General features: G+C 38.7%; 2 protein-coding genes across 2 annotated transcripts; one reads left to right on the forward strand and one right to left on the reverse strand.

The window, feature by feature from the left end:
• Positions 1–387: 387 nt before the first annotated feature.
• LOC116396588 (uncharacterized) lies at positions 388–5,432 on the forward strand. The gene is made up of 3 exons (XM_031871275.1): positions 388–819; positions 1,145–1,190; positions 2,729–5,432. Exons 1-3 carry the CDS (start codon positions 753–755, stop codon positions 4,686–4,688), a joined length of 2,073 nt encoding a protein of 690 aa, XP_031727135.1. The 5' UTR covers positions 388–752; the 3' UTR covers positions 4,689–5,432.
• Positions 5,045–10,012, reverse strand: s100v2 (S100 calcium binding protein V2; the record flags this gene model as incomplete). The annotated part of the gene is made up of 2 exons (XM_031871234.1): positions 5,045–6,040; positions 9,839–10,012. Coding segments are annotated over 2 exons (342 nt in total), but the record flags the coding sequence as incomplete, so codon positions are not given.
• Between the last annotated feature and the right edge of the window lie 1,618 nt (positions 10,013–11,630).

Here is an 11,630-nt window from a genome sequence, read left to right on the forward strand (position 1 = left end):
TAATATAATTGTCGGCGTTAATTAATTAATGCGTTAACGCGCTATTATCGCGTTAACTTGCCCAGCACTAATTTATATAGAACGATAACTATTTTTGTGAGCATTAAAAAATATTTTTGTGGAGTTATTTATATATAAATCACAAAATACATGTTGTCTCTGTGTGCATTCATTAATATTGAGACTGCTCTGACCCCATATCAAAACCTCATGAAATATATTCTCCTCTTATGAAGCTCATAATGTTAACTTTTTGTTGATTCTGTCAGACCAGTCTTGATTCAATTATGTGGATGTCTGAGGTCAGTATCAGTCCTTCTTATACATACTGTATATTAAATTGTATTAGCCTGTACGAATGCACTTAGTTAACCGTTCTGCAAGTTGGAACAGTTAGCTGGATCTGTCATTTTAGTATTCAGTGACACATCTGCACAATTTTCTTTAAGCTACATATTCAGTTAAACTGTTAACAATAATAATTCACAATCAAAATAGAAATAAACCATGCTAATGTACATGTTTTACACAGTGAAGTAAACCGTAAGTGGAGCAGTCAGACAAAGATGTTCACATCATGCAGCTTTGTAATGTTTAACTGATGAAGTGTACAGTTGTAAACATTATCTTCTCATTTTCATTTTTATCTAACCAAATGTGGATTTGGTTAGATAAGACCTGAAGGTTAGACCTGAAGCTCCTCTGCCTGGTGAATTCATTGATCTTCACTTCAGCTGCTCTGCAGAGAAACCATGCTGAAACCCTGTGGATTTAGTGTTATTATCGTTCAGCTTTCTTTGGCAGCAGGAATGAATGTTGGTAAGATTATTACACTTTTTCATAAGCTTTAGTTTGAAAGTAGATAATGAAGTGTTGCTGTTTTAATTCCTGTCCTTGTATGTGGCATTTTGGTGAAGTCTCAGGAAAACCAAATGACTCACATTTATAATGTCCATATTTAGTGAGCTATCGACATACCAAGTTTTTCATTGGGCTGTTTTGACCTACAATGCATGAGCATATTCGGGCAGAACTATTGATTACTCTTATCATCACCAGGCAGCATTTTACACTAACTGCCTGAAAACCAGTGGAACGAGAATCAGACAATAGCTTTTATCTATTAGCTTTTTTGTCATTACAGATTGGAGTGTTCAGAGGACTCCATTCGGCTCTAATCTAGGAAACAGGTGAGACATTACATGATGCAACAGACTGCTGCTTTTTTGTGATAGACCTGACATGACTATTCACATTATCTCTGAGGGGAAACAGCTGCATAATATAACATTGAGTTAATGTCTTTGCTCTACTCTACAGTACTATTTGTACTAATACATATCTGTACTAAAACTATTCTGTCAGTCAACATCAGAGTTACAGGAACGGACGATATACCTTTCTAAAATCATATCAGGCACATATCAGGGCTCTGTCCTTTGTATATTATTTAACTGTTCCAGAGTAGTATGCTGATAAAAATATCTCACCAACTATTGCCATGAAATTTGGTACATTTATGTCCCCCACAGCTGTGGTGATACTATGACTTACATTTGTTCAATAAAACTACTTTTGAAAACAGAATGGCAAGATAGTGAATGTAGCGTTCTTGCTGGTAGCAGATTTAATAAATAATAATCTAATTATTATTATAACAATTATAACTAATTCAATTATGAGTAGTACAAAAGAATGATGGCACACAGCTTATGCCATAACCCACCATTAGTTTAACTAACAGAATTTAACGGAAGATTCCATTTTGGACGCCATCCAATCTTGGGAAAATAGGGAAAACTTCAAGATTTGATATTAACCAATTAAATCTTAATCTCAGGGTTGAGTTCTTCTCAAGGTATACAGGGACCTATTATTTCATATACACACAAATCAAATGATCAAGTTCTTTATAAATTAAATATTTATTTGACTAACTACATAACTAAAACAGAAAATAAATGAATAAACGATAAAATAAACAAAATAAGTGCATTAATGAATATGATAAACAGTACAATGAATAAGGATGAACTACAACTAAATGAAAAGGATTACATGTGATCAGGTAGAATCAGTGACTCATATCATTGATTGATGTGTATCAATTACGAGCGACAAAGCAAAGGCAAAGTGGCCAGCAATGTCACCAAGTTTCCATTAAAGTATTGCTGAAGCGCTCGTTATCATAGTTATTTTGTTAAATAGCACTGGCACTAGCTCACTGCAAAAATATGTTTTCTTCTATTTTTGAAGGTAACAGAACAGGAATTGTGGGGAGAGAGAAGGTAACGACAAATGGTGAAACAAAAACATGACGCTGAAAAAGGTTGAGGCCAGCTCAACATTAATTTGTAACCATCAAGCAGCGACAAGTGTCAATTTGTAGCTACATGTCCATGGCTTCCATTGAACACTCCTTGTAGGTGTAGCCTGTTGCTTTGATGCTCATAATGTGAACATTGCATTGGGGGGAAGGAAAAGCTGTGATGGGACCTGGAAGAAGCTCTTTTTTACAGGCCTAATGCCAACAAACCCTCACCGTGAAGTTCTACAAATTGTCTCATTAACACTATAAACTTCAAATCATTGTCTCTGAAAAATCACCACTATCAAACTGCACAAATGTGCTTATCAGAGGACATATTACAATTCCTACTAATTTAAGCGAATGCATTGATTTGATCCACTGGCTTGTAATACACCTATATCATTTATCTATTTCCAGGGCATATCTTTGGAGAATTCCACCAAGGTCTGACCTACTACACACTGATCCTGGAGACCCTGGAAAGTGGCCAACTTATAGTGACAGAAATACCAAGTCAAAACTAATGAGTATAATCAACACAAGAGTAGATTTGTGGTTTAGAGAATCTCTGATTTTGTCTCAATTGTGTCAAATTATCACTGACTGCTGGAATCCTGTTTTTCATGTACTGTGTTCCAGTAATCAGACAGTACCTGCTTGTGTTGGAAGTACTTGTCTCATTAAGGAGGCTTTCCCAGTTTATTCGACTCAGGCAGACAGTTTAACTTTCGGTCATGACACATTTGAGACAGAAATGATGTCTAACCCACAACATACGACCTTTGGGGAAGGAGGTTACACTAAAAACAGCCACCAGACTATAGTTATTATGGAAGAGGACCCTGTAGTGATTGAGGCAGCCACTTACCTCTTCAAGAGGCATCTCACTGTATCAACTTTGCTGAGGTACCACAAGGGGGCGCTACATATGATGAGTGGAAGCCATTCCTTTTCTACTAAAAATCATGATGTCGTACTGGTTGGCCACAGCAGCAATGGTGCCAATGGAACAGTCCAGCTAGCTGCTTACGGCCCAGAAGAACTTGCCAGATTTGTGTCAACCTTAACAACTGACAGCATTTTTGGTCATCTTGGCACAATCCGCCTCATCAGCTGCAACCTTGGAAATAACCTGCACTTCATGTTTCAGCTGCTACAAGTTCTTCGGTCTCTCAGTGTGGAAACTCAACTACACCTGTACAACTCTTTCCTGTCTGTTAGTTCTGATGGAGACATAATGACGAGGACTGATGGAGTCTGGAGGTCCCATGACCACAGCAAAAGCGTTATTGCTGAACTAGACCAAAGAGGTGAACTGCTTATAAAAGTGGAACTTGGCTGTGCAGGGCCAGTGTTTTCTAATTATGAAGGAAATGTTTTGTATCTTCAGACACTGGATTGGCCAAGTCACCCTCAAATGTTCGTTCCAATGGAACTGCGCAAAAAGTACCCTTCTATAGATTGCCTGGAGGGGCTTACTTGGAGCTTGTTCTTTGAGGAGAATGAAAGAAGGCGTGCTCCTGATTATGTCCTAGATGAAAGACTCCAGAAAGCAATTTGGCTTACAGAGCCAGGACCAGAAGAAAACAACATTGTCTTGAAGCATATCATTAACATTAATGATCTACTTGTGGAGATACGATACAATGCCAAAGAGGAAGTTGCATCCGACCTTTACTACGTTCTCAATGAATGCATTTACAAAGTACACAGGAAAAATTTAAATGTAAGTCTGGCAGGCAAGTTCATGAACACTGGCAACCAAGCTGAAATTGAATATTTCCGTCAGAATTTCAGTGAGAAGCTGGGTGAGTTTTCCCTGCTGCAGCTGAGACAGGGTCTCAAAGCATCCAAATTCAATGACTTCTGTCGCCAGACTTTCCAGTTCCAGCAGTGTAACTACAACTGTGAGAGATGGGGTCGTTACTTCATGGCTGCAGTGTTTTCATCATCTGTGTGTAACTTCAGAACCTTCTCGCTTTTCCTTATGAGTGTCATAGGTTGTGAAGTAGGCCGCTCACGAGGGACTGACAGTCCCCTGTGCACAGCGTTTGTTGGAGTTGACCACCCCATGGTGACTGACCAACCCTGGCCTGAGCATCTGCGACGAGGATTCTACGGCTGTACTGTTGACAACTATGAAATGGCACCACAGAACAGACAAATTTGGTTAGATCAGGTTGTTGCAAAGGAAAATACCCTGTACATCAAATCGAAACAGCTGATGAATGCTGTCGGCCATGATGAGCAAACAGAGCTGGAAATCTTTGGGAGGGTTAAAGTCATGAATAAGTATGTGTTCTCATCTTATCTTGAATACTTTCGAGGTACACCAGAAGGAAAGAAACTCAAGAGAGGATGTACTCCCTTCCCATGAGAATTTAAATCCATAATGCTGTAGTAAAGTTGGATCACAGTAGTTCATCTCATTGTGTTTTTGTTGCATAGTTATTAGTATTCTTCTATGCCGAAAGGTTTGACACAGATGTTGTATTCTGCCTGACACTGATATGATACTGCAATATAGTGCTGCATAGTCTACTTCTATTGCTTCAGCTTTCTGGTACTGCTTCATATTTGACTGTCTAAAGAGATAAGCGAGTGGGAATGATCCTGATAATGTACTTAAAGCAATAAAACATAACTGTTACAGCAGATACCTCACTTTTTCATAAATACTACTTAAGCTGTGAGGAATTTCTTTCTTATAAATCAGTAAATGATTAAACAATATCAAATTGCATGTTTGTATGTTTATTACATCATTTTTCTTAAGGTGTCACACAGGTCAGAATACAGAGAATTACAAAATATAAATACATAGAAAATGCACAGTGGATGCAGGATCGCACAGTGTAAATCATTACTTGTAGAAAGGTACACAATTTGAGGTGTTTCACCACATGATTGCGAAGTCAAACATACTGAAATTTAGAATCTATCCAAGGTACACTTTTGCGTTTTGTTACTGACACACACAAGGTCAAATTCAGATGTCGCTGTTAGACCATTCAACAAGCACTTCTTTTGAAGATTAAAGTTGATATGGATGACAAGGCGTACGACCAGGTATACTTTCAGAGCGTTATGTTGATGTGGACAGTTTGATTGCCTATAATAACATGTGGAGTGTGTAGAATAAAATACACAATGCAAGTACTTCATTCATGATTACCAAATGGCTAGAAATTGATGTTATCTGGTACTACGTATGAAGATGATTATATTATATTATTGTATGACAGTTCAAATTGTAGTTAAAAAATAAAGCAACATGCAGAATGTAAATACCAATACTAGACTGAATATGCACTTTAATTGACGCAAACGATGCTGGGCAGTATACTGGCAGAAGTGTGATGTGGAAACCTGTCAGATCACATTATTTAATAAAAAAAAAAAGAAAACTAATGTTTGAGTCACAACTTTTGTAATTTTTGTACTATACTTTGTATTCTGTCCGACACCTGATTAGGAGAGTGATGTGCATATTGTTACTTTTTTTAGTTAAACTCCAGGGTGGAAACTCAGAGCTGATCTGTTGGGCTCAGAGTTTGCTCTTCACAGGAGGATGCAGCCGCATGTGGAGCCCGTCTGGCCTTTGAGGAGGCCGTGCTGTGAGGTGGCTACTGACTGGATTAAGTTCCAGAAATGCTTGAAACTGATGCCCTCACCGTCACCTACACCCATCTTCCGCAGGATCTCACCGAAACCCTGGTCTGTGCCGATCTGTTTTGTCATGGGCAAAGTAAAAACAGGCAGAAATGATTTGTGTGTTCACTGTGAAAGTGAAGGCACTAACCAAATCTTTACTCCCACAATAAAGGATTACTCCACTTCTCACATTGTACTCACCAAAGTTTCAAAGCTGACATTTGGGAACATGGTGACATTGCTAAAGAGAAGTTGGATGAGGCAAGAAACAGGAGTTTTTGCCAGACTAACCCCACCCAGACTTCAGACACCAAAAACACAAGATATTATCTCCATATTTGATGATCTAAAGGCAGTTTGAAAGCCTTTCCCACATTTCCAGAAATGTAATTCTGGTGGAAAAACACGAAATACATTTCTTTCAATGGTAGTTATGGTATGTAGAAATTCACCACAGATCGTTAAAACCCCACAGTGAACTAAAGGTTAGAGAAGCAAGCTTGAGACTGGAAGTTCGCATGTCTGATTCCCGTAGAGGCAGGATATAATAATAATATTCCCTCATTGCACAGGAAAACTAAACTGTAATGGGTTTACAATGGAAGTATGTGTATATATATATATATATATATATATGAAAGTCAAATCATGGTCATCATTCAAGGGCATAAGTCCTGCATAGGATGCTCTTGACATTTTAGTGCAAAGCATTTGAATTATTACATATTGTGTTATGTATGCATAGCGACCAGGGTAGGACATTTACATATTTTTTGGGGGAAATTTTTGCCCCCACTGACTGAAATCCAGGGGCATTTTCAAAAAATTGATGGCACTTTTTGAAACTTGTGAAATAACATTTAACCTTTGTTCAAAATAATAAATATACTTATTTAGGCTTACAGTATATGAGCAATTGTCATCAAATGGCAATAATAAGACTATTAAGCAGTAGTCTACAGATTCAAAGCGTTTTCTTCGATTTTTTTAACAAAAAACAAACATAAATCAGACAATCATATTCAATTTTATTCTTATTGCTTTGTGGTTATTTATTGTTATTACATTTTTAATAACAACTATTAAGTCAACGATGCCTTGATTACATATGCATCAGTCATTGTATAGAATTATTGAGAAAGATATTTTTGTAGCACCTCAAATATTGTGATATTACCCATTTTTGTCCTGAACTTATGCATTAGTTATTGTGTGGAATTTTTTTATAGCACCTTAAAAATTAAAAAAATGTGCCATTTGAAGGTACAAATTCAGTTCAGAGTTTTTACTTAGTAAAATATCTTAATTGACTGTCAGTCAGGTATTATTCATTTCCAGCAACCCTCAAAACAAAGAATAAAGACACTTTACGCACAATTTAGGTGTATTTTCCCTTTAACTCACGAGATGCAGGTAGCATGTTTTATACTTAATGTGAATATAATTAATTTAATCTAATTTCCATTATGCAATGTGTATACTTTGTTGGCATCTTATTCTGAAAACCGGATGTTGGTCTGAAGAAACCGGATGTTGTCTCACGGTAATCTTTCCGCTAACTTTCAAAGTCCTTCGCTCGCTCTCGATCTGCGCCGTTTGAATGAGTGTACCGTGAATGTCAGCATATAGGTGCACTAAAATGTAAGTGTCTGCTGAGTTGACCGCAGTCTCGCAGTCACAGGTCTGATTAAGAAGCGCTCCATTTATTTATTCGTTTAGAAAGTTCGGGGGCATTTTTTGCCCCTCTCCTAGTGATATCAGGGGCAAAATTACATTTCTTAGGGCCAGTTTTGCCCTTTGCCCTCGTGAATTTCCGACGCTGATAGCGACTACCCTCTACTAGTTGAAACCCAGCTATTGCAATTTAATTTCTGGAGCCAGGTGACGTATATGAACCTTTCGTCAGCAACAAACCTCCCTCTTTTAAAACCAATGTCCCCCAACTCTGCAGACTGTGGACATGGAAGTAGTGAAGTAGCTGTTACCCTTTCAATTAGCCTGTGAATAGCTTCTGCCAATGGTTATCTTAGCATACACATATCCTGACCAGGTGGCAACCTCCGGCCAACACTGAAGTGTCTTAAAACTTGCATTCTCTCTACTGGCCAGCAGGAGGCAACTCCTCAGGTAGCAAAAACAAATCTGGTTGTATAGAAGTCTATGAGAAAGTGACTCTACTTCTCTCTTGATTTATTACCTCAGTAAACATTGTAAACATGGGTTTATGGTCTCAATCTCTAGTTTCAAGTCTTCTTCAATACAGCATGATGTTCATTTAGTACATTATGGTCCATTTAGAGTCAAATAGACCATAAAGCAGAGTATGCTTTAGGGCGGGGCTACCTTGTGATTGACAGGTTGGACCCGCTACCAGAGCCATATACGGCGTTGCTACTCCACCGTATTCCAAATATATAATGTCCGTTCATTGATTGCAAAAATGCCTAGATGGCGACAGCCACATTGGCGGACTTGAGGCTTCAAAACAGCAGTCCACAAACCAATAAGTGATGTCATGACGACTACGTCCACTTCTTATATACAAACTATCATCCCGACCTTACTTGTGAACTCAAATTTACAAATGTTTATGAGTTTATATTGCATTTTGCCACTATAACAGACCCTTTACAGCACTAGCCTCACCCTAACCATACTAATTAGCATGCTAGTGATTAACCTTAGCAATTAGCGCTAAATATTAGCACTAGCGTAACGGCCATCATGAACGGGAAGTTAAAACAGTAAAGTCAGGCTACATGTTAAGGTAACATAGACCACGCCCAGCAGTTCATGTGGTGGTTTTTATTTTCTGTAACTGTAGCATGGTGGAATTAGCAAACTAAACTAAGATCAGTCATTAACACTGATTCATCAGATTTTGTCATGTGCTGATGGCTTTATTTTTATGTCCACAGAAAAAAGAAAAGTAGCTTGTGCTGGGCTGTGATTGCAATGCTACTGTGGTAACAGCAACTGAGTCAGAGATAAACACTACACGGGTGTGTCTTAGACCCCCCTCACAGCCCCGCACATGTTGATACTTTTTTGAATTTCTAGAGGCATTTTTTTAAGGAAAAAAAAAAGTGCAAACTCACACCGAGACGCATCGCAACAGGCGCTTCAAAAACAGCCCAGACGATCAAATGTAAATAACAGGGAAAAAATGATTCAATGCAGACATCAAGCTGTGGTTCTTGCTCTGTTGTTGAATGAGGAGGAGGGGGAAATTATATGGTTCATTGTAATTAAAAACCGCTAACATCAACCTTTCATCTGCCTTTGTCCCTTTCTACCAAATCTACCGGCATCAAAACAAAAAGGCAGTAGTGAAGTAGTAAAGCCCGCCTCTTGCTCGATTTGATTGGCTGCCTGGGCCAAGTGTGACATTGATGAGAGTTGCCACTGCGCCTGGCGCTGAAAAGTTGAGAATATTTATATTTATATTATAATCGTGACCCAGTTTCAAAACTTAGCATCCATATACAACATAATCCACTTCTCTATCCCCATATATACAGCAGCTATTTCATTTGCGACAAACATACATTACCCAAACACAAGGTATTTATGCAAGCCACAAATATTGGGGCCATTTTTCAACCCTAAAGGGATGATGACATTCAAATAACACATTTTCAGAGGTAAACTACTTTAACAAGCCTTGATGGTGAATGAAATCAACTTAGATGATGTTAACTGAGCCTATACAATCTATAGGTTGTATATGTGTGTATGAGGCCTGTGGGACTCTGCTGGTGAATTTGTCTTTGTGTGAGGTGAGTAATGTGAGGTGTAATGCCAGACCCAACTGCTGTAGTCAATAGCAGGTCCAGCTGAGAGTGAAGCACATGACACTGCCAGCAGTTTTACCTTGACCAGATTAGGCAACTGGGAGGACAAAAGACCTTTGAATTCATCGGTTTTCAGAGTTGGACCTTTGTCAGCTGAAGCAGAGTGGAACTGGGTGACCAGCGTGTTAATGGCCTTCTCCAGGTCTGAATCCTGGGGAGAAGAAACGGTAGGAAGACAAATTAAATAGGATGGTCAACATACCTAGATCTGGGGATTTTGATTAGGGGCATTGGCCTCTGACAGGCTTTGCCCAAATCTCTGCCTCTGCACACATGATCACAAATGAATGACAATGCAAAAATTCTTCCAACCTAAAAGGACAAAAACGTAATTTAGCATTGTCTTCAAAAACCGCCTATTGAGCATTCTGATCTGCTACGTTGCTATGGATAAAGCTGGGGTAGACAATTTGGGAAAAACCAGCAAGAGTAAACTAGAATTTGAAAGTATCAAACACCAAAAAAAATCCTGGCCCCTCCCTTCAGCAGCACGTGTACTGACAAAAACTGAGATCATATTAGCTTCTCTGCACTGGCTCCCTGTAAAATCTAGAATAGAATTTAAAATCCTTCTCCTCTCCTCGTTGTGAGGGTCAAAGGACAGAGGATGTCTTTTGCTGTACAGATTGTAAAGCCCTCTGAGGGAAATTGGTGATACAATTTAATTGAATTAATTGACTTTCTTTCAAAAAACATATTTATTCAAGTTCATCACCAAAAACTGTTTTACAAGATTGCATTTGAACACACCATGATAGCATTTTAATTTGCCTTTGCCCGATAGTCATTTTTACTGACTAGAGCTTGAACGCACCATGCAAGTGAAAGCACATTGCGCTGAGCAGCATGCCTGGGAATGAATTGCAATAAAATACGTGTCTGATTAAGTTCTTTGTTACAAATGTTTCTGAGGGTGTTTCTACACAGCTTATTTGGAACTTGCTGTTGTGACAAATTGTGACACATGTGGTGTGTGTGGCTGTGAGGTTACTGTCTGTGCCGTTGTGTGCCAACATACAAGTATTATTCATTTGTAAATGTGATCAGCAAAATATCAGAAATATGAAACTGATTGGTGGACCAGCTGAAAACCGACCCGTTTCAATCGACAGCAGATCCATTAGTACATCTCTAGGCTCTACCGGTCAGCACGGTGTAGTAAAAAATTATACCGTACAGCAAATTCCTACCGATGTACTTTCTATACCTTCCATTCCTATATTATAGTAAAAGAAGACAGTTCAGATGGCACGCTGTAATATAAATTAACTGTCCCTTTATTGCAAAAGTTTTTAAGAAAGCAAGATAATAAAGCATTGAAGGGCAAAAGTGGATGAATCAGGTTGAAGAATAACCGCCGTCAGGGATGTTTTAGTAAAACCAACACACCCGCAAGGAGGCAGGGATCATTTCCCCAGTCAACACTTGTGAGGAATTTAAGTTTTAAAGCTCTCCTAATTATGGATGTTATGTGATACAGTATATTTACTTAGGAAGTTTTAAACCAAGGAGTGTGTTTGAGTGTCTGTGTGATCAGGTTATGGAATGTGCTGAGAGCGGGGGTTGGGAAGTGGCTGGGTGAGGTGTTTTATATTCAGAACAACAGGTCAAGGGCCAAGGAGGGGCTTATTGGGTTTCAGCCAATCATTGAGCTGATCGATATGTAATGTGAGACTTTGGAGGGAAAAAGGTGATGTGAATCCCCAGAGATCCTCAGACCTCCTCCTGACCATGGGGCAGACACAGCTGTCTGTCGTGTGGCCAGGATGGGGCCTCACTTTCATTTTTTTTATTTATATTTATATATATAT

This window comes from Anarrhichthys ocellatus, unplaced genomic scaffold, assembly GCF_004355925.1.
Source record: "Anarrhichthys ocellatus isolate YVR2014 unplaced genomic scaffold, GSC_Weel_1.0 scaffold57, whole genome shotgun sequence".
Classification (NCBI taxonomy): domain Eukaryota; kingdom Metazoa; phylum Chordata; class Actinopteri; order Perciformes; family Anarhichadidae; genus Anarrhichthys; species Anarrhichthys ocellatus.

Excerpts from the sequence above, each read along its gene's own strand:
- LOC116396588 (XM_031871275.1), top strand. The coding sequence starts at position 753 with ATGCTGAAACCCTGTGGATTTAGTGTTATTATCGTTCAGCTTTCTTTG. Across the intron at positions 820-1,144 it reads GGCAGCAGGAATGAATGTTG|ATTGGAGTGTTCAGAGGACT; the intron begins GTAAGATTATTA and ends TTGTCATTACAG. Across the intron at positions 1,191-2,728 it reads GGCTCTAATCTAGGAAACAG|GGCATATCTTTGGAGAATTC; the intron begins GTGAGACATTAC and ends ATCTATTTCCAG.